Here is a 22,683-nt window from a genome sequence, read left to right on the forward strand (position 1 = left end):
GAGGATGCATGCACAAAACCACCAATCATTTGCATATCAACATTAGGAGGGGCTGAGGTGTGTGTGTGTGTGTGTGTGTGTGTGTGTGTCTCCCTGTGAGTGCGCGTGTGTGTGTGCGTGTGTGCGTTTGTGCGTGTGCCTCCCTGCGACTGTGTGTGTGTGTATGGGACAGCATGTGTGCATATGTGTGCCTCCGTGTGTCTGCATGCATACGTGCACACGTTTAATGCATTCCTGACGACCTCTGACCTCCTGCAGTCCGACAACAACGGCAGCTCTATGCTAATGAGCTCCATTAGCATCGCCAGCAGACTGGACTGAAGACAGCAGCGTGTCGCTACAGAGCGCTAACCAGCTGATGCTAGCATCTCTCCACACCCCCGACTGAACACTGGTTTCATCACAACCACCATCTCCAGTAACGCTTCAACGCATTTTGATGCTTTTTCGAGTAAGCGGTCTTCCTTTGCCACCTCTGCAGTGCACGTTACGTTAACCTTTCGCTCACATCATTGAGTCGAGAAGAACAGCAGCTGTTGTCAGACAACATTACAGTATTATGCACAGCAGCTGAGGCGACGTCACACAGCGTTTTACGCCGTTGTGATGTTGTGAATGATCGGTGCGACGCACGACAAACCGACAGTAGAGCCGTGTCGTAAAAATCTTGTTTTGTCACCAAACTGTCTCCATTGACTGGAGTCCAGAGACAAACAGCCAGTGGTCCCAAACCTGCTCCAGACCGTGTGCAGGGATTCCGATGGCTCAATCCTAGGCAACAGGCCCCCCCCAACACACACACACCCCCACCCCCACCCCCCCCTCTACCCCCTGCCTCAGCACCATCTGCTGTTGCTCCTGGGGCATCTTCACCTCGCTGGAGGGGCTGGAGAAAGAGGGAGGGGGGAGGGGGGGCGGGGCGGGGGTCGTCGTGTTGAAAAGACACTTGAGAAGAGCCATGTGGCTGGAACACAGCCCTAGTAGAGTGGGGTGATGCGGGGGGCATCCAGGATAGGGGGGTGGGGGGGGGTGGAGATAATGAAATATTATGACACAGAGCAATTAAAGCTCCCTGAGCCCCTTACCAGTACACACACACACACTCACACTCACACACAGGCACACACAGGCACACACACACACACACTCACACACAGGCACACACACACACAGGCACACACAGACACACAGACACACACACACACACACACACAGTGTGCATATCAGAGCAGCTGTGCGGTGTGCAGAGATAGAGACAGAGTGCGGCCTTGTGTGCTGTGTGTGTGTAGCCGCAGCAGCCATATCTGGTGTCATATATCTGTGCAGTAAAACCTCCCGGGTGTTTAGCATGAATGATGTCTTCCATCACTCCATCAGCCCAGATAAGCCTCAGCCACGGCCTGCTGCTGTGGACCTCTTGGCCTGGCCCGGGTCTGCTGGGACTCCCTTTGTATTGCCTCATCCAGGGGGGGGGTGGGGGTGGTGGTGGGGGGGAGGGGAGGGGGTGTCTGAATGGATGAATGAGAGCTGGCTTGTGCCAGGCACAGGGACCTCCCTCCCTCCCTCTCTCCCTCTCTCCTCCTCCTCCTCCTCCTCCTCCTCTCTCCTCCTCTCCTCTCATTACGCGGAGCAGCAGATGGAGTGAGGGTTTACGGGCCCGTTGCCGGGCAGATTGAAGGGGGGGCGGGGGGGGGGGTGCGCTGGGGGGGTTGGTGGTTGTTGTAGGTGTTTTGGTGGGGGGTTCGACGGGGTTGGTTTGTGGTGTCGGCAGGCACTCGCTGTCTGAGAGCGGGGACAATGGAGCCGGCTGGCTGAACGCTGACCCACAGTGCACTGGGGCGGCTCGTTAAACACACCAGGCTGGGGGGGGCGGGGGGGGGACTGCTGCCATGGGCTGCTCAGTGGAGGGCCACAGATCCTGGGGTCAGATAGGATTGTGGGTGTGTGTGTGCGCGTGTGGGTTTGCGTGCGTTTGTGTGCATGTGTGTGCGTGTGCGCGTGTGTGCGTGTGTGTGTGTGTGTGTGTGTGTGTGTGTGTGTGTGTGTGGTGCAGAGGGGGGTCAGGGGCGAGTCGGAGCATGTGGGCAGGGCAGCTGTTGACTGCTACATGGGACACAATGCTTCAGGAGGGACGTTCAACACGCTGGGCCAGAGTGACTTCAGAGACGGGCTCCTGGAGCACAAAAGCCCCGCCGCAACCCCACCGCAAAGTTCAGACCCTCGCCTGAAAGACGGCGACTCTCACAATCACAAACGACGTGTGCCCACCGCAGCCCAAAGTGCACAATGAGCCGCTCGATGTAGGTTTAGTTCGCTTTAGCTTCGCTGTACTAGAGGACAATGTGTGTGTGGAGTAATTGCCTGACAGAGACAGCAACGGTCTTCAGTAACAGTCTGTCCTGTAGGTTTTTAGTGGGTGAATATTAGGCTATTGTCTTGTTGTCACTATTGTCACAACACCTATTGAGGTGTAGTATATTATACTGTATCAACTTGTAAATGATCCATATTCATATTCATGAATTCGCAATTATGTTCATTGACTCAGCCTCTGTACCTCAGAATTCATCTCAGCTCAGAGTATTCTCAGAGTATTTCAGGTTACATCTTAACTGCTCCTCCTGAGACATCTTCTGACCCTCACCACTACGTCTCCTAAAGACACCCGCTTTCCCCTCTACTGTGTCCCTAAGAACTTCTATTGCCCCCCTTGTACTGTTTCTCAGTTTCTCCAGAAAAATAATAATAAAATAAAGTAAAATAAAACGTTTTAGTAGAAGGCGATAATAGGGAGAAGGTTTTTCCTTCTATCAGTGGCCCCGGGCAGTGGCCCAGTACTCTTCCTGCAACGAATGGTGGACTGCTGATTCACATGCTTAGGATTCAAATGTATTGATTGTAAGTCGCTTTGGAATAAGGCGTCTGCTAAATGCCAAAAATGTAAATGTAAATGTAAATTTCCACTGCAAATTAGCCGCCCGGTGTTGTTATTGCTACGCTAATGGTAATCTTGTGAACATATCCCACTATATGGACATCAAGCAGTATGGAATTAAAACTATTTGTCAGAACCCAGATCTCCTCTCTCAGCAGAGACTTTCATCTATTATCAGACTATGAGTCCCATACCTAATTAATTTACACTGCAGCTAATACCAGGCCAGACCAGGGCTGATTATTGGGCTGTATTTCACTTCACAGTAACAAATTGCTCTGGATGTGCAGTAGGCTGATTGAGAAATTATATTTCACTCCCGTGGTTTCTCTCCACTAACTTTTTGTTCATCCATCTCTCACCACTCCCATCTATCCATCTGTCTGTGTCTCTCTCTCTCTCTCTCTCTCTCTCTCTCTCTCTCTCTCTCTCTCTCTCTCTCTCTCCACTCACTCTCTATTCATCAATCTCTCTCTCTCTCTCCACTCACTCTCTATTCATCAATCTCTCTCTATCTATGTATATATGTATATGCTATTCAGTTTTTCCTCCTTTGTCTCATCTCATTTGGGAGATGAAAGAGAGTGTTTGAATACCTGTGGTATTGATGGGTGGAGGCATTTAGCAGCAGATTGCATTTAGCAGCTGATTGATACGTCACGTGTGAAATCAATAGATACTGGGACTCAGCTGAGACTAATCAGCTCATAATCAATAGATGAATGGCATAGAAATCACATGATTGTGCTGGAAAAAAACTAACAAGATTAATTGCCTGATTAATTGTTTTCTTTCTTTTCTCTACCACTCTAACTACTTGTGGCACTTAATCTTATAGAATAGTCTTAGATGAGATGATTGTGATAATAATAATAACTTTTCCTGCAAACGTTGCAGCTCAAAGTGCTCCAATCATTATATAATCATCATTTAATTATTTAGTCATTTAAAAAGATGGGTTTTAGTCTTGACTTGAACATGTTTGCTGAGGTTGCATCCCTAATGTAAACTGGCAGTGCACTCCACAATCTGGGTGCATAAAATGAGAATGCAGCCTCACCAAATCTCTGCTTTTGTGATGTGTTAGTTACATACCCCAAGACCTATTGCACTTGTTCTGTACCTCTCATACTGTACATATCATATTGATATTCATCTCATGTATATTCACTTTATATTCATGTATTTATACCATAATACCTTATACTTTAATATGCACTGTCTACATTGTCATATCTTTTGCACCATGCCACTATTTGCAATATCTGGTTAGATGCCAAACTACATTTCGTTGTGTACATTTTCACTCTGTGCAAAGACAATAAAGTTGAATTGAATCGAATCTAATCTAATCTAGTTGTTTCATTTACTGGAGGAGAAAGTACATTGCCAGTCGCTCTGGCTAAAAGAGTCTGCTAAATAAATAACAGATAGGCTACATTTAGTTTCCTCTGCTAGTTTCTCTCTCCTGGTGAAAAAAATCCAACAGTGGTCTGACATGGTTTATGAATCTGTAACAGCCAAGTGACAGACAGTAATAACCTATAATCTATTATATTGTTGATCTCCATCCACTACCTGTCAGATGCAGTCCCTCAATGCCCTGCATCTATTCTAGAAACCTGCACATAGTACGTAGGCAATAGGCATACAGGATAGTTAGCCTCGCTAGCACCAATGCTAATCCCTCTGTATCCTATCCTGTGTGTGTGTGTGTGTGTGTGTGTGTGTGTGTGTGTGTGTGTGTGTGTGTGTGTGTGTGTGCGCGCGTATGTGTGTGTGTGTGTGTGTGTGTGTGTCCGTCCGCTATGTGTATGTGAGAGGTGTGTGTGTGTGTGTGTGTGTGTCCGTCCGCTATGTGTATGTGAGAGGTGTGTGTGTGTATGGGCCTCAGCTCTGTGTCATTGTTACAGGTATGTGTAATCAGATGAGATTACATTAGGCCTTTCAGACGTGGGGTCAGGAGTCAAAGTGGATATGCATAAGTAATAACTATAACTAGTAGTTAGAGCAGCAGATGTTACTAACAGATGCAGGTTAGTGGAATGATTTCACTTATACCAGAGATGTGTTTTGTTGCATTCTCTTGGATGTAGAAAAAGAAGTGCACTATCTTTGGTCAAGAGAACATTTCGAAGACAAGATATTATGTTCAACTTTTTATTAATCAGTTTGTAACACATGAAAACCATTATAGAACAACAAAGTCTTTCACTTTCTTTTTTTTTGCCCATAATACATAGTTGTGAAGTGAAACCTTCAGACAATTGTAAGTACACTCAGTTGATTTCTCCTTTTTGTTTGTTTTTGCCATAATCAAGATTTCTAAAGTGAAACCTTTAGTTTTTTTTTCTTTTGCTCAATCTTTGCCATCATCAATATGTCTAAAGTGGAACCTTTAAGACAACAGTTAACTCATTCATTTATCTTTCTTTTTTTCTTTTTAAAATCTTTTGTCATAATCAAATTTTCTAAGGTGAAACCCTTAGAGAATTAAAAGACAATTCTGGAAAGAGGGAAGTATTTTTTCGCCGAATGCAAAGAGGTGGTATGTTGCTCAGCGAAGAAGACGTTTCAAAAAGTCCCTTTTCGATAACGCTTCTTCAAGGCACCGCTTCATCTCCTACTGCGCATGCTTCAACGTGCGACGTTCCGCGCCGTGGTGTGGACCACAGGACGCAGGACGCGCTCCTCCTTTCTCTCCAAACCTCATCCGCACAAAGAATGAGGGCCGTGGGTGTCGCTCTGGTGGCATGCCTGACCTCATTCACATAAAGAATGAGAGTCATCTTGGCATGGACGGTACCGAGAGACGACGATCGCGGGGGCCACTCGGGCCGGCCACGCGCTGCCTGGACAGGAAGCCTCCTCAGGAGTATCCAGGGATGAGAAACAGTGTCATCCTGTGAAGGATGAGTATTTCCTTTAAGAAGTAGGTTTTACAGAATCTCAAGAGAGAAGAGTAAAGTCCCGGATCAGCGCTCAGCGAGGATGACCTCAGGGACCCAGTCGTTTAGACTGCGGCTCTCCTCACAGAACCGGTGCAGCTTCTCCAGAGCCGGGTCCTCCCAAGAACCTTCAGTTGGGTTCTGTTGAGACAAGAGAGGGAGAGGGGAACATTAGTGACATGAACACAATATAGGCCTTTTCTAATCATCCGTAATGAAATGGTTTAAGAGTCCGTCTGTTTTGGGTTCTAATACATACCGTGATGAGGACACAGTGGGCGTCTTCAAGCTGACCGGCCTTGTCACCGACAATCTCGGCCAGGCGCTGCGCGTCGCTCACTCTGACGATGCTGATGTCGTTGTCGAAGCAGAAGGACTGGATGAGAGTGAAGTGGATCTGCAGAGCGATGTCGCACTCCCACTCCTCGTCAGTGGCCAGCACGCAGAAAGACACACTGTCTGGGTCACTGTGGAAACACAAGAGAAGCTTTCATTAGTCACTGTTCAATGCAACAAGGTGTTATGCTGTTCAGCAAAGATGTCATGTTTTTTTACCACTATTTGCACTTCTGGTTAGATGCTAAACTGCATTCCGTTGTCTGGTACTTGTACTCTGCTATCCATGACAGTAAAGTTTAATCTAATCAAATGGCATACAGTATGATAACAGCAGTTTGAATTTAAAGAACAATATAAAGGAGAAGAAGAAGAAAAAAAAGGCACAATCTGATCAACTTACTCATTCATTATTTTAGCACTCTCATAGACTCCAACGGTGAGCCGACCCTCACTCTGTGCAGAGTTGAGGGCTTCCTTGAGAGATTTGCCAGTAGACTGCATCTTGAAGTTAGTTCAGTGGATGGATCAATGCTCCGTTCGATGAGTAGGTGTCAAGAAGACTCAAGGGAGAAGAGTGTTTGTGCTGAAGTCAAGAAACGGCTCGTATTTATAGTGGGGACCCCGGCACACGCGCGCTCTGTGATTGGCTGCTGGGACACAATACCCTGGCGACCCCCCCGTGCAGGCGCGTGCCTATAGACGGAACTTTCGAAGAAAGGATCAAATGCGAAACTCCCTGACCTCGATCCGACACTCTGAACTTACTGGAATAATTAATTCAGACATATCATAGAGGCTCGTGTCGGTACATTCAGTGGTGTTTGGATTAATTATGTCACTCAAAACTCACAAATATTTACACTTTCTAATAGATTAAATGTCCAAAACGCGTGCAATGCACCCTACTTCAGCGATTGCACGGTGTATGATAGCTAGATATGGACATCCACTATTTCATGTTTTAGAGCATCTGGTCAATAAATGTTTGCAAAGTCATCTCAAACTTACTTCTGCGCAACATAGGCTAGAGTTTCTTACTTGTATATATATATTGTATATATATCCAGATAGGCCTACATCCGACCGAGTGTATCATTCTGCTGAATAGACGACTATTGGTGACGGGAGTTTCCGCTTTCGTCAGATTGTGGCACGCGTCGCAATGTGCACTGTCCTTGGTCAAGAGAACATTCAGAAAACAAAATGTTATGTTCAACGTTGTATTAATCAGTTTGTAACACATGAAAACCATTATAGAATAACAAAGTCCTTCACTTTCTTTCTTTTTCCCATAATAAATAGTAATAGTGAAACCTTCAGACAATAGTACATACACTCAGTGTATTTCTTCTTTTGGTTTATTTTTGCTCTAATTAAGATTTCTTAAGTGAAACCTTGAGAGAATAGTAGGCTATATTAATTAGTTTTTCTTAAATTTTTTATATCAAAATGTCAGCAAAAAGACAACAGTTAACTCAAACGTTTTTTGTGTTTATTTATTTTTTAAATAACACAATAAAATGTTCTAAAGTGAAGCTAATTCTAAAGTGACAGGTATTAGTGACAGAAGTTTCCACTTGCATCAGACTGAGGCACGCGCCGCCTGCTCGCCCTGACTCCAGGCGCGTGGCCTCCGGGATGCCTCCAGTCCTCTCCATGGCAACCCGGCGGAAAGGGAGGGGCTTACAAAGGAAACGTCTGCTGCACCTGCAGGGTGTAATAACAGCTCATCTAATCCCTCTGCTGCTACTGCTGTTGTCCCATATAGCAAACAATTAATATGTTATTCTTTGAACAACAAATTCGAACAATACATTAATAAACAAGTAACAGCAAGTGATAAAGTACAATTTATTGGTTGCAGATATAGATGCTGTAAATTCTGCTTAGGCCTATATGTTTCTGAATAGTCCAAATCATAGGCTAGTATGTGTTACCTTAACCCTAACCTATAGGCCCGTCAAAATAGTTTGTTACCAGGGGTATATTAAGGCCGATGAGGGTGTTAAACGTATGTTGGTATATACAAACTGTGGATGTTCCCCATCTAGTCATGGTTGCCTTCATAAGCCTATGTAAGATGATGACAGCATTTTGTTAGCTACAGTATTCTGAAGAAGTTGAAGTTATGTTATTAAGCTTTGTGCTCATTTGCATCTGCACAAAGAGGCTTAGGCCCAGGCTCAGTGTTCATGTAACCGGGCTGGGCTGGGAACACCTGTCACGCGTTGCTAGGGAGGGGGGGGAGAGAGAGGGAGGGGGGGGAGAGAGGCCCCCGTCCGGCAGATGTGCGCTTCAAGAACAATGCGTCGGTATCGACTTGCACGCGTCTGCCGTGTTGCCATGCTCGGCTGATCCTTCCAGAAATAGCCCGAGTCTTTCAGCTGCAATCAGCTGCATCTCTCTCTGATTAACTTTGATGTGGTCACCTTATCTGAGCAATGTTTACAAATGGGTGCGCAGTATGCTGGTTGATGTTGTGTGTTACGCAAGCTTTACAACTGTTGTAGACCAATGATGGTCCGTTGATAATAAACCAATTACGGCATGGCTACAATATAATTACCACGTATTCACTTTCTTTGTGCTGTAGCTGAGGAATCTTGTTTAATCAAAACATTCTCTTTTTATTATTATTTTTAAAAAAAATACGTGTGTTTTGACCACAAACAGATTCACTCCCGGGCCGCGAGTCAGACGCGTGGCCACTTTTAGAGATAGGCCTAGGGCTGGGCTGATCACACTGTCGGGGATTCATAGTCTTGAGTTTTGGCCAAATAAAGCTTGGTTTGTTCGCATTTAAATTGGATCAAAACTCAGACAACAGACTTCTCTCGCCCAGTGAATGTAAAGACTCGCGGACAATGGAGCGTCGTGCCTCGGGGTCGGCCGGGTGAGGGGGGGGTGGGGGGGGAAAGGGGGGGCTCCTCATAGCGACAGTTCTCCATCTGCCGCATCGCTCTCCGTCGAACAATGGTGCTGAATCAATCACTACCAACCTGTTATCTGGGGCCCTCTGAAATTACGCAGCAGCCCCCCTCCAGGTTTATATATGCAACTATAGAGAGCATGAAACTGCGTTAAAATGTATATGCTTATCTGCACCATGTCTGCAGATGTTGCATGAAATAAGTCTGATCTTTAACTAAGCAGGACTACATGTTGGTCAAAGTTTATATTGTTATGAAATAAGGAATACATATAATATAGGCTACAGTAAGTATAGGGTATGTCGTTACTTGGCTGTGGTAAAACAGTGAATGTAATAATTGGCTGTGAATGTAATACAACGTGCATGGTTCTCAATGGCACTCCTAAAAGTCCGTCAATGTTGGAGAAATCGAATAGTATTCCGTCCATGCAAAAGTAAATAAATAACAAACCAAAAAAACATGCATGGGTTTTGGACAGCTGACGGTCGGTCACGTGGTCAGCAGGGCACGGCAGTGCAGATTGTGCGTCCCGGCACGCGCTGTTGATTTACATGTGTATGGGGGGGAAAGAGAAAGATAATAGGAGTTTCTGCACAATGGGCCGTTTTAGCCTCCACAGATGGCCCTCCTCCACCTGCCCTCTCTCTGCAAACGCCTTCTGCACACTCCGCTCTCTCTGGACACACACTTTCACCTAAAAATACAACTTTGGGAAATATATTTCAGTGACAATGATTAAAAAAAAAAGTGTAACGTTTGTAAAGTGTTTTGTTAATATCCTGATATATATTTATATATATATTTATATATGTATGTGTCTCTCTATCTATAATGTTATATATATATATATATATATATATATATATATATATATATATAATGTTATGCTATATTTGGGGAATCTATTTCAGTGACGATAAAAAAAAGTGTAACGTTTGTGAAGTGTTGGTGCTTTGTTGATATCCTGATAGTCGGTCACGTGGTCAGCCTAGGCCGGCAGTGCAGATTGTGCGTCCTGGCACGCGCTGTTGATTTACATGTGTATGGGGGGAAAAGAGAATAGGAGTTTCTGCAGCACAATGGGGCCGTTTTCCACAGATGGCCCTCCTCCACCTGCCCTCTCTCTGCAAACGCCTTCCGCACGCTCCACTCTCTCTGCACACTCACTTTTTCTGCACAAACAACATTGGGAAATATATTAATATATGATCTATGATTTTTTTTTACGTATAAAGTTTGCAAAATGTTGTGCTTTGTTGATAGCCTGATAAGGACATGTATGCTAATGTTTTAGCCTGGGATACTGATGAGACTGTTGCCATAAAGCTGCAGCTGCACCTCTCTATTTGCATTAGCCTATATACGCATTCTGTGAGAAACCTTTATGAACTTGCCATGCAATGAGCCTCATACGTAATTGCAAAAGCTGCTATTTTTGTAAGTATGATACGTTTTAACATGGACAAAAGTGTGTGGGGTCTGTACCTCTTATCAAAACGCATTTAAAATAGCGAAAGTTATTATTTTCGTTTGGGGTGGGTGGGTGGGGGGGGGGGGGGGGTAGGGGGAGCACGCCTGGCACAGAGACACTGTCTCAATGACCCCTATCAATCTGCCACGAGCCGGAGTGTGACAATAACATTACCATACCAATGCTCCCTGCAGGTCAACCAATGAGAGCGCAGCCCATTCACGGGGGCCACGAGTTCCACCGTATAAAAGCGCACCGCTGTCCTCTAAGCGTCACTCATCTTCTGCGGATCTATTCTCCGACAACCTACTCTCTCTCTCTCTCTCTAACCGAAGTTCCTTGTGGAATATCTCATCGCATCATCGCCATGACTCTTGAGGAAGTTCTGATCCAGTCCGCAGAGCGTGCCCAGTGCACCGGCAATGCCCTGGAGGAAGTCCTGCTGTCCGCCAAAGACAACGACTGCCTGACCGTTGGAGTCTACGAGTCTGCTAAAATAATGAATCTGTAAGTAGAAGTTTCTCGAATGTGGATGTATTAATAGCCTATTAGATCTAGTAAATGTCACTCTCTCAAAGATGTTCATTTTCAGTCCTACATTTCGTACAGTATACTTATGGTCCTTTTGTTTTCTCTCTCTGCAGTGACCCAGACAGTGTGTCTTTCTGCGTGCTGGCCACTGATGAGGAGTGGGAGTGCGACATCGCTCTGCAGATCCACTTCACTCTCATCCAGTCCTTCTGCTTCGACAACGACATCAGCATCGTCAGAGTGAGCGACGCGCAGCGCCTGGCCGAGATTGTCGGTGACAAGGCCGGTCCGCTTGAAGACGCCCACTGTGTCCTTATCACGGTATGTAATTAGAACCCAAACAGAACATAGATAGGACTCTTATTAATTCAACCATTTCATTACGGATGATTAGAAAAGGCCTCTATTGTGTTCATGTCACTAATGTTCCCCTCCCTCTCTTGTCTCAACAGAACCCAACTGAAGGTTCTTGGGAGGACCCGGCTCTGGAGAAGCTGCACCGGTTCTGTGAGGAGAGCCGCAGTCTAAACGACTGGGTCCCTGAGGTCATCCTCGCTGAGCGCTGATCCGGGACTTTACTCTTCTCTCTTGAGATTCTGTAAAACCTACTTCTTAATGGAAATACTCATCCTTCACAGGATGACACTGTTTCTCATCCCTGGATACTCCTGAGGAGGCTTCCTGTCCAGGCAGCGCGTGGCCGGCCCGAGTGGCCCCCGCGATCGTCGTCTCTCGGTACCGTCCATGCCAAGATGACTCTCATTCTTTATGTGAATGAGGTCAGGCATGCCACCAGAGGGACACCCACGGCCCTCATTCTTTGTGCGGATGAGGTTTGGAGAGAAAGGAGGAGCGCGCCCTGCGTCCTGTGGTCCACACCACGGCGCGGAACGTCGCACGTTGAAGCATGCGCATGCGCAGTAGGAGATGAAGCGGTGCCTTGAAGAAGCGTTATCGAAAAGGGACTTTTTGAAACGTCTTCTTCGCTGAGCAACACAACACCTTGTTGCTTTTAGCGAAATCTTTCCCACTTTCCAGAATTGTCTTAATTCTCTAAAGGTTTCACTTTAGAAATTTGAAATGGCAAACAATTATAAAAAATAAAAAAAATAAAAAAAATAAGATTAACACATAATGCTCTAAAGGTTTCACTTTAGAACGTTTGATTGTGTTACGAAAGAAAATAAATGTTACGAGGAGAAATTATAATAAGAGAAGAAAAGTAACTTGTTTAAAATGCTCTAAAGGTTTCACTTTAGAACGTTTACCTATGTCTACTAAGAACAATGTTTTAGATTATTAAAAGAAAAACAATGTTATAAGAAACTAACTTATTTTTCTAAATGAATAAATGTTTTAGATGATTAAAAGAAAAACAATGTTATAAGAAACTAACTTATTACCATAAATGTAAAAAAATGGAAGACAAAAACAACTTTAATAAAAAACTAATTGAATCTATGTTTTGTGTCACGTGTATTCACTTCTTATTAGCATGCATAAACAGAGCTAACTTGGAAATGTTTTGTTAGGGGGTTGAGGGAGGGAGGTGGGGGGGGCGAAGTTTTTTTTACTAAAGTAAATTTGCATAGCAGGCGCTAAAGTCTGTCACCTGCTTGCTGTTGCCCCTTTAGTAACAATCTGCGGTACCTCCCTCCAGTCTGCCCTCATCTGCATGTGTATGGAGGCCGCACAATAGCGCTCTGCTGTCATATCCAGCGGTCCGCACAGAGGGGCTATTGTATGACCGGCAGATGTCTTCGTGGGCACGCCGCGCCATCTGCCGTTTCTCTGTCGGAGGGGGCTGGACGGGGAGGAGTCGGGGGGGGGGGGGGGGGGGATTGTGTGCCAGAGGGCCTGGGGAGGGCTTGGCTGGGGGGGGTTGAGCGTTGGAAAGGGGCCTGGCTGTCATCTGGTGCGCTGCCAGCTGCTGTTGGCTATTGTTCAGGGTCTTGCAGCAGGCATTGGTGAAACTTCGTAAACACTTTGTTTAGGAGGCTGGATAGGACAGCGATAGCTCTGTTTGGTTGCATTAGATTCACAGTCACACACTTGCTTCAGGAGAACCCAAACATTTAGCATTTTATTTCTGTGACCAATTGTCAGACAAGTTAAGTGTTAAATCTAAGACAGGAACACGCACTTGTGCACAATTGGTCTTACTTCGACAGAAGTCAAATAAACCAGTGACCATATAACAATCTAGAGCCATCAGACTAACAGTGCTCACCTTCTACTGAGCTGTGGATGAAAGCAAGCCATCACTTACAGTAACTGTAAATACCAGACATATTATATTGGTATTAAATTGGTATTAAAGAGAGCTGCATTGATTTTGAGGGATGTGAGAAAAAAAAATCATCTCATGAGGCACTTTTTACAAGTACATGTTTTACAAAACACAGAATGATCATTGAACCTATTATTTTCCCATGCCAAACCAAACACTCTTTCTTTCTCTCTCTCTCTCTCTACTGTAAGGTAAAATCAAACATGTGAAACTACAGTCCATAAGACTGAGTGAATGCTTAATTGTTTGTCTCGTCCGTTACGAAAGCACACAGAACTTGGAGGTGTGTCTGAGGCCCCTGTAAGCATGCAGTCCCTCCCGTCTGGGGTCCCGGACCACCCCTCTGACCACGGGCAGGGTCTCCGACCCCCGCCTCTTCTGCGCGCGGTGCTGGAGGATCCGGTAAATCCCGTTAACGGGGCTCCGGCTGCCCCTCCCCCCCTGCTTCTTCCTGAGGTGCTCCGCGGTGACCCCCAGCTCCTCCAGAGTGGCCTTGACCTCCGCCTCTTCCTCGTCCAGTTCGTCTGCGTCCGCGTCCGCCAGGTGCAGGGAATCGGGCCTCGGCGGCACCGGCGACAGCATGGACCACGGGAACTCCACGGGCAGCAGCCAATCGCAGCCCAGCATCTGGTCCACCGCGTTGCGCTCCGCGGCCACGGGTTTCAACATCCCGCGGATCAGCCGCTGGCAGGGGCCGGGCACCCAGGGCGGCAGGGCGTAGACGCCCTCCAGGACGCAGCGCCGCAGCTTGCCCAGGGTGTCGGCGCGGAACGGCGTGGCGCCGGTCACCATGAAGAAGAGCAGTACGCCCATGGCCCACACGTCCACGGGGGGGCCCGTGTAGCACTCGTCCCTGAAGAGCTCGGGTGCCGCGTAGGGCGGGGAGCCGCAGTAGGTGTCCAGAGCTTCGCTGCGGGAGGAGACCTGGGTGCAGAAACCGAAGTCGGCGACCTTCACGCAGGCGCCGCAGGTGTAGAGGACGTTCTCCGCCTTCACGTCCCGGTGGATGATGTTGTTGTCGTGCTGCAAACACGAGACAAGAGACATGATTGGACTTTTATTATTATAGATTAGGATTTTTATGATTTATTTTTTTATTACTTTTATCACAGATTAGGATTTTTATGATTTATTTTTTTATTACTTTTATCACCTGGTGCATGGATGATGGTTGTTGTTTCTAGTCATGACTTTTATTATAGTCTATGATTTTTATTACTTTTATGACAGCCTATAAATAACGTTGTTATATAAGTCTCATATTGACCTTGTCATAACATAGAACTCAAATGTTCAAATGGTGACACACGCACAATAACTGTTTTTGTTTTGTTTGGTTTTGATCTCAATAACCTTCTTTAAACACATTTTCTTCACAACATGTACTGTATGTTAACGAGGGAAGACCATCACTAACCACACGGCGCAATTATGGCCTGAGAGCCGAGGTCTGGTGGTGTGTTCACTGGGTGTGTAACCTACAAGGCTGACCACTGACCATGTGTTTGATGGCGGACAGGATCTGGGCGAAGGTGATCTTGCTCTCGGTGTCTGAGAGCCTTCCCTCTGAGCAGATGCGGTCGTGGAGGTCCCCCCCCCCGGCGTACTCCAGGACCAGGTGGAGGCGGCTGGGCGACTCCACCACCTCGTACAGCCTCACCAGGTGGGGGTGCTGCAGGCTCTCCATGCACGAGATCTCCCTGGTCAGCTGCCTCTGAGCCTGGACGTCCAGCCGGGTCTTATCCAGCACCTTTATGGCTACCTTGTCTGGAAGAGAGAAGAGGAGGATGGAGAGAGAGAGAGAGAGAGAGGGAGGGAGAAGAGGAAAGGAGTTTCCAGCTCGTGTTTCAGATTGCAGCATTGTATGTATCTCATGCGTAACAGGAGTCCCATTTGTGAGTTACTGATGACAATCAGCACAATCAGCCAATCGGACAGTCGGTGAAGCCCTTTTACCTTTAGTGAGGGCGTGGAAGGCCATTTTCACGTGGGAGAACGTTCCGCATCCGATCTCGCCGCGGACCTTGTAGAAGCCCACGCGGCGGCCCACCACCAGCTCCTTGATGGTCTTCTCGTCCTTGCACATGTCCGTGGTCAGCCTCTCCAAGGGCGTGAGGCGCTGGGGAGGGTCCGCCTCTGCCCCTCCGGCCCCCTCCTCCTCCCCCGTCTCCTCCGGCCTGCCCTCAGAGCTGACCGACAGGCTGTAGAGGCTGTGGCGAGGGTTCCTCATGCTGGTGCTGGTGGTCACCTGGTACTGGCTGCCTGGCATCTCTACTGCTCATTGGGGCTCATCGTGGCATGACCAGGCACTAGAAACAAGGCACGCACCTTTGGTCATTAATGAGTTGATTGCATACACCGAGTTACAGAGTATTAAGGGCAGATATTTCATCCTAATGAAATCACTGAGACTAATTTGACCAATTACTGAAGAACCACAATGCAGTGCTTAACGGCACATCCCATTACAATCAGGGTTAGACTACTACTTTGACTTTGAGTCGAGGGCACGCTATACATGCAGCATTCATTCTCACCATAGTTTTGAAGCGGTCGTTGTTTTCCTCTCAGACATGACATATCTCCATGTCTCTGTTTCTTAGAATCGGCTCAGAGCAGCTGCACAAGACCTGGTACTGTAGAAATACCGCCAATCCTTTCTCTCTTTAGCCAACCTGGGCACTCTCTCTCTCTCTCTCTCTCTCTCTCTCTCTCTCTCTCTCTCTCTCCCTCTCTCTCTCTCACGCCAACCTGGGCACTCTCACTCTCTCTCTCTCTCTCTCTCTCCCTCTCTCTCTCTCACGCCAACCTGGGCACTCTCTCTCTCTCTCTCTCCCTCTCTCTCTCTCTCTCTCACGCCAACCTGGGCACTCTCTCTCTCTCTCTCTCTCACGCCAACCTGGGCACTCTCTCTCTCTCTCTCTCTCCCTCTCTCTCTCTCTCTCTCACGCCAACCTGGGCACTCTCTCTCTCTCTCTCTCTCTCTCTCCCTCTCTCTCCCCCAACCTGGGCACTCTCTCTCTCTCTCTCTCTCTCTCTCTCCCTCTCTCTCCCCCAACCTGGGCAGTCTCTCTCTCTCTCCCTCTCTCTCACGCCAACCTGGGCAGTCTCTCTCTCCCCCAACCTGGGCAGTCTCTCTCTCTCTCTCTCTCCCCCAACCTGGGCAGTCTCTCTCTCACTCTCTCTCTCCCCCAACCTGGACAGTCTCTCTCTCACTCTCTCTCTCCCCCAACCTGGGCAGTCTCTCTCTCACTCTCTCTCTCCCCCAACCTGGACAGTCTCTCTCTCTCTCCCCCAACCTAGGCAGTCTGTCTCTCTCTCCCCCAACCTAGGCAGTCTGTCTCTCTTTCCCCCAACCTAGGCAGTCTCTTTCTTTCTTTCTCTCTCTCTCTCTAGAGCCAACCTGGGCAGTCTCTCTCTCTCTTTCTCTCTCTCTCTCTCTCTCTCTCTCTCTCTCTCTCTCTCTCTCTCTCTCTCTCTCCCTTACCAACCTGGGCTGGAAAACCCAGATCCACAAAGTTCTTCACTCCCCTGTGGATATTCTAGTTCCAGCGTCTGACACCAGCGTCGACCTCCGTCTCAAGTGTGCCAAACTCCCAGGGTGCATCTGCCTCGTTGGTTTCCAGAGTCTAAGTGGGACTCCCAGTGGCATGTGCTTCCCTCACCCTCGTGTTCTGTCTGTCTCCTCCTACTCCCCGCCCCCCCCCCCCCCACCCCCGCAGAGAAAGGATCAAGGTAGTGTCATGTATTTAAATCCCCAGGCTTTATTTAGGCCTGTCTGTGCCAATCCCTGTAGATCGCTAGTGTGCCTGCGATCGATAGGAACAGCAACCCTGGTCTCCAAATGATTATGTTCCGGGGGAGCGTTTTAGCAGACCAAAGGATACGATCTGTGTGGTGGTGGCATTGTCTAGCTGTACTGGCAGGTAAATACAGCAGTCAAGGATGGCAGGGGGACGGTTGCATTAACCATTTCCTGGTCTGCAGACAGAAACTATCTCCCAGAACATAATCAGACTGTGTTGTGGAACAGACACCTGGGTTCATTCATACACTACATTAATGCATATGTACAGTACACGAGAAGAGAGCTGTACTGATTCGGACCCTTAGGCCTACGCTGTAGACATATGGAGGACAGGGAGCAGCACCGATGCAACCAAAATGGTGGTGTACCTCGAAAAAGGCTGATCAACTGACTGCAATCTACTGACTGTGAGTGACAGTGCGGATCAGATGTTATGTAACGGTTTTAGCTTATTAGCATGTTCCCAGGTATATCGGCTCTGCCATAGACCCTCTGGGGGCCACAGGTGAAGAGATTAGTTAGTCTAGCAATCCTGCAAGCGAAGTCACTCAGCTGCCTGCTGCCCCTTATTACAACACTAATCCAATGTTCATACTACAGAAGAGAGCTAGAAGATTGGTAAAGCCCCGTCATCGTTCTAAGATCCAGTGATCTTGTCCGACTCACCATCCCCAAAGCCCGTACCGTAGTCGGGCGCAGCGCTTTCCGGTTAAATAAATAAAATAAAATAAATAAAAAAAATAGACCGGATTATTACGAACCAACCAACGCATTTTTTAATCTAACTCGCATGCTTTAAAATGTTGTGATGTAGATCTCAAAACTACACAGATAATGTACACAGCACAGAATAATTCACTACCTAACTGTATTCAGGGGTTGTTCGAAACTTGAGAGAACCAGTATGAAATCAGGTATGTTCAAAACACAGGTTTTCCTCTCTCCTCTGCTGTCTGAAGGATGACTTTTGCATGTGTTGACCAGGCCACTATGCTCATTGGATTAAAGGCTTTAATAGACCTGGGTAACGTGTGTGTAGGAGACCTGTGAGAACACATCCTTCCTGTCTCCAGTGCACTCGCCACCTGCAAACTGCTTCACCTCCTGACCCCAAGCAAAGACAATACTCTAACGCAACATGGCACTATACTTCTTCCGAAAAAAAAATGCATCATCTAATCATCATCATCTATCTTTGACTTTCTTTTTAATTTCTTTTAATTTTTTAAATCTTTGACAAATAAAACGAAAAAACAACAAGTTCCACTTTCAAATTCACTTACAAATACAACGTTGGTCAAAAGTGACGCTAGTAGTTAGTCACGCTATTGTGGAATGAAAATACATTATGTTTCAGAACACATCCTGACTGGAGTCACACACACAGTGGACCAGGCCGAGCAGCCCCAGCTACCCAGCCCCAGGATGAAGCCTGCGCCACACCGGATACCTCTAACCTCAGCAGCATGTGTTGTGTTCGTGTCATTTCGGCGCCCTTGAGCCGTGCGGCGGGTGCCGAAATGAACACACGCGATTGCTGATGTCGACGTATCCGGTGTGGCCCAGGCTCGGCACCAAGAAGCACCAGCTAACCACCGCCAGTCAGGCACTGAGTAAGACCAGTAAGCTTTTAAATGACTAAATGGTTAAATGGCTAAATCTTCTTCTTCCTTTTTAGACGGGAGTTAAATCTTCTTCCTTTTTAGACGGGAGTCGAGGAACCCGCTGCCATGATGCGGCTGATGCTCCAGTTCTTTTATTCTCTGACGCAGAGCCTCAATCTCCCTGTTCTTCTCCTCCTGCAGGAACTGCAGTTTCTGAGAACGACAGGCAAACAATAGAAAGTTTAATCTCTGTATGCAAGGAGACACGTGTACGCAGGTGAACACACAACAACAAAGAAACTACACTGGCTAAGGGCACATTGTCTAGAGACCAAACAACCATCATGATCAGTGACATACACTATCTCTCTCCTCAGGGGCCACAAGTTCATGCGAGCTCTTTTCTAAGACGTTATTTTTTAATGTTATGATAGTTTGATGTGAAGATCATCAGTGAAGTGTTTGTTGTGATACATACACACACACACACATACAAACACACACACAAACACACACACACACACACACACACACACCACACCACACCACACACACACCACAGTCATGAGTAAGGTTGCTGACCCGTTTGTAGATGTTCTGGGGGAGGAGCCCGGAGTCCTGGGGCTGCTGGGAGGTCCTCTGTGACATACTCTGCACCCTCGCCAACTTAGCCCCAAACTACAGAGACAGAAAACGTTTTGGATCAATGTCAGCCATACGTGAGATCCAAGATGGCGCCGTACATGGCAGCCTCGGTCAGAGCGGCTCTACAAATCTATTATAATCTGTTATTTGTTATCTATTTGTGTGCAGAACGTCTCCAATGTTAGATGTTTACTGTTAATATATATATATATATATATTTGATCTTTTTATCCACATGTTACATGTATGTTGTACCTCACCTCCATTTGTAGCTTCAAGATTTCACTCTGCCTCTCTCTCTCCTGGTCCCTCATTCTCTTCCTCATCGCCTCCATGTCTGACTCCTTTCTCTCCAGGATCTCAGAGACCTCCGCATCTTTAGCTTCCACTGCAGAAACACAACGGAAGACAGAGAGCGAACGACATGAACTTCAGAGTTAGTAAGTAAGTAAGTAAAATGTATTTCTATAGCACCTATCCCAGACCAGGGGTCACAAAGTGCTTTACACATACAAGAACATAATAAAAGAGCAAAAGTCATAGCAGGTTAAAATAGGCAAACAAGTGAAAATAAGAACAAGTAACAAACAATATCAACAGGACTCAGAAAGACAGGCTTTTGGCTAACCCTATACAGGACAGTCTTGCCTCGACCGAGTTGTGGTCCATTATAGTCACTTCCGTGATGCAAGACTTATTACTTATTACATGTAAGACAAAACAAAACACTTGTATTCTTACTAGCTTTGAGCACCCTTTTTTTAAATCAATGTTGTTGTTTTTTTTGCAGGTCGTTATAGTTCATCACATTTCACCCTTGTGTATCACACACAGGTGCCTGGCTGGTGTTGTAGCTGTGCTTACAGCTGCCCTGTGTTTTCCTGTGAGCGACGTCGAGCTCCCTCCTGCACTGCTCCCTCACGGTGTCCAGCTCCCTCTGGTGTTTCTCCCCCTCGGCGCTCCGCTCTGCCACCAGCCTCTGGATCTCAGCCCCACACTCCTGGACACACCCGGCCACAAGGGGGCAGCAATGGCACAACATTCAGGTTCTCTGATTTATCTGCTGTGTACATTCGTAATTTTAAGAATTGTATCCATCTGGTTGTGGAAGTGATATATAATGATACAATGACACACACACACACACATATATATTTATACAGTATATACTATGATATGAAGATACATAATGATGTAAACACAATGTTTGCAGGAAAAGTGCTATACAAAAGTTATTATTATTATTATCATGTCTACATCATCACAGATGAAGATACGTAATGGTGTAAAAATAAAAATAAATAGGTAGGTTATTCCTTTCTTCCTCCTCCTAGCACGACTGCCAATAGCCCCAGGCCTGAGCATACGTATATTAGCCTACTTTTTCCTGCTATGACTAGTGGATAGATGATTCACTCGCTCATTCAAATGTTTTGATTGTAAGTCATTTGGGATAAGGCGTCTGCTAAATGCCAAAAAATGTAAAATGTCAAAAATATAAATTAAGAGGACAATGCCCTCCTTCTGTCCCTCCGTCCATCCTTACCTCCGCTCTCCTCTCACTGTGTACCTTCAGGTCTGCCACGATGCTTTTCAACTGGTCATTCTCCACTACAAGATACAATAAAACATCTTGATGACTAGAGACTACAATGGAGTCATTGTACACAGTACACACATGATACTGTGATACACACAGAAGGCCATCGCTATGTCCTACACTGAAACAGCTGACTGGAGTGTTTCCTGGGAGAGTAAGGAGGTAAGAGGGCTACATTACCTCTGAGGTCACATTGCTGCTGTAGCGCCTGCTGGAAACCCTGGACCGTCTCCAGCATCCCGTCTCTCTCTGCAGCACGGAGACATCACAACTGCTGTCTGTCTGTCTGTTTCACTGGCTGTTTCACTGTCTAGCTTTTAATTGATTATAGCAGTATTTACTATATTAGCCTATATATATGTCACGGTACATGTGGGAATACGGTACATGTGGGAAAACTAGGGTTAGGGTTAGGTGCTAGGGTGCTACGGTTAGGGGTAGGGGTAGGGGTAGGGTTAGGGTTAGGATTAGGGTAGGGTTAGACATGCCAGCATGTACCAAGTCGACGTAGCACCTAACCCTAACCCTAGTTTTCCCACATGTACTGTATTCCCACATGTACCGTAACATATATATATATATAGTGGTTATAATAACTTATTATTATAACCACTAAGTACTAGTAGTGCACTTCAAATAGATTACTCCTTATTCCAAATGCTTCCCCTCAGATCACTGACTACTTACTACACGACAGCTTCCAGTTAAATGTGAGTGGAGTAGTACCACTAATAACCGCTAGAGGTAGACATAGACTACATACTGTGTTATAGAAACACTTTTATATTGGTTCAAGTTCAACTAGTTACTAGGCCTACTGTTCACTACTGCTCGGCTTCAATGTGTAGGCTAGGAGATCCACATGTCAAGATTCAACGTCTGTGTGTGTCACGGCTGTCGGCTATTACCGAAATGTCACAATAAATAATGTAAAACACGACGAGGGCATTGGTTGAATGATGATCACCTTCAATCAACCACTTCTCTTTGGTCAAAGCGAACTTCAGGACTCTGTTGGTCTCATCCACTTTGATCTCCAAGAGGTTGTTCTTTCCCTTGAGGTCGGTTATTTTCTAGTTGAGAAAATCAATAATAGCAACAAACATAGCTTGTATTACTTTGATGTTCTAAGATCTTGATTTATACTCTTCACTCACATCAGTGACAAGTCAGAGAGGACAGTACTATTTGAGGCTTCTGTTTGCTGTACTCTAAATATAATCCTATGTATTGCTCCCTAAAGGCGCTGAGAGTTCACAGCTGTCTTCTAATAACGAGAGTTCATAAATAGAGTATGTTTATGTTAGCTAGCTACATGGCTAACCACACATTGTACCTGTTCCACTTGAGAGAAATCCTCGACGAGCTTGTCGAGATTAACAGACGTAAACTTCTTCATCTCCAGTCCAGATAACTGTGGTATCGTAAATCAAATGCGGGAACAAAACGATAAAATGTGGGAACAAAACGATAAAATGTGGGAACAAAACGATAAAACTAGTTGTATTTCTTAATGAGGTGGAATGTTTTCCGAGTGTGCTGCCAGGTTATGGCGGGAAGGGAATTGGATAAGCGAACG

The 22,683-nt window shown here is 46.3% G+C and overlaps 4 protein-coding genes across 4 annotated transcripts; 1 reads left to right on the forward strand and 3 right to left on the reverse strand.

Annotated features, from left to right (window-relative positions):
- Positions 1-5,910: 5,910 nt before the first annotated feature.
- LOC308156813 (growth arrest and DNA damage-inducible protein GADD45 gamma-like) lies at positions 5,911-6,723 on the reverse strand (the record flags this gene model as incomplete). Its single annotated transcript, XM_080530252.1, has 3 exons — positions 5,911-6,024; positions 6,143-6,350; positions 6,623-6,723. 3 exons carry the CDS (start codon positions 6,721-6,723, stop codon positions 5,911-5,913), a joined length of 423 nt encoding a protein of 140 aa, XP_080386378.1.
- Positions 6,724-10,993: 4,270 nt separating this feature from the next.
- On the forward strand, positions 10,994-11,723 carry LOC308155458 (growth arrest and DNA damage-inducible protein GADD45 gamma-like; the record flags this gene model as incomplete). Its single annotated transcript, XM_080528779.1, has 3 exons — positions 10,994-11,133; positions 11,271-11,478; positions 11,610-11,723. The coding sequence occupies 3 exons, from the start codon at positions 10,994-10,996 to the stop codon at positions 11,721-11,723; spliced, it is 462 nt and encodes a 153-aa protein (XP_080384905.1).
- A 1,982-nt stretch (positions 11,724-13,705) lies between these two features.
- nim1kb (NIM1 serine/threonine protein kinase) lies at positions 13,706-15,716 on the reverse strand (the record flags this gene model as incomplete). The annotated part of the gene is made up of 3 exons (XM_080529671.1): positions 13,706-14,470; positions 14,946-15,214; positions 15,404-15,716. The coding sequence occupies 3 exons, from the start codon at positions 15,714-15,716 to the stop codon at positions 13,706-13,708; spliced, it is 1,347 nt and encodes a 448-aa protein (XP_080385797.1).
- A 3,224-nt stretch (positions 15,717-18,940) lies between these two features.
- ccdc152 (coiled-coil domain containing 152) lies at positions 18,941-22,503 on the reverse strand (the record flags this gene model as incomplete). The annotated part of the gene is made up of 8 exons (XM_080529672.1): positions 18,941-19,072; positions 19,442-19,537; positions 19,765-19,892; positions 20,369-20,504; positions 21,051-21,115; positions 21,285-21,353; positions 22,072-22,177; positions 22,441-22,503. 8 exons carry the CDS (start codon positions 22,501-22,503, stop codon positions 18,941-18,943), a joined length of 795 nt encoding a protein of 264 aa, XP_080385798.1.
- Between the last annotated feature and the right edge of the window lie 180 nt (positions 22,504-22,683).

Source organism: Nansenia antarctica (assembly GCF_963989245.1).
Source record: "Nansenia antarctica genome assembly, chromosome: 4".
NCBI classification, from domain to species: Eukaryota; Metazoa; Chordata; class Actinopteri; order Argentiniformes; family Microstomatidae; genus Nansenia; species Nansenia antarctica.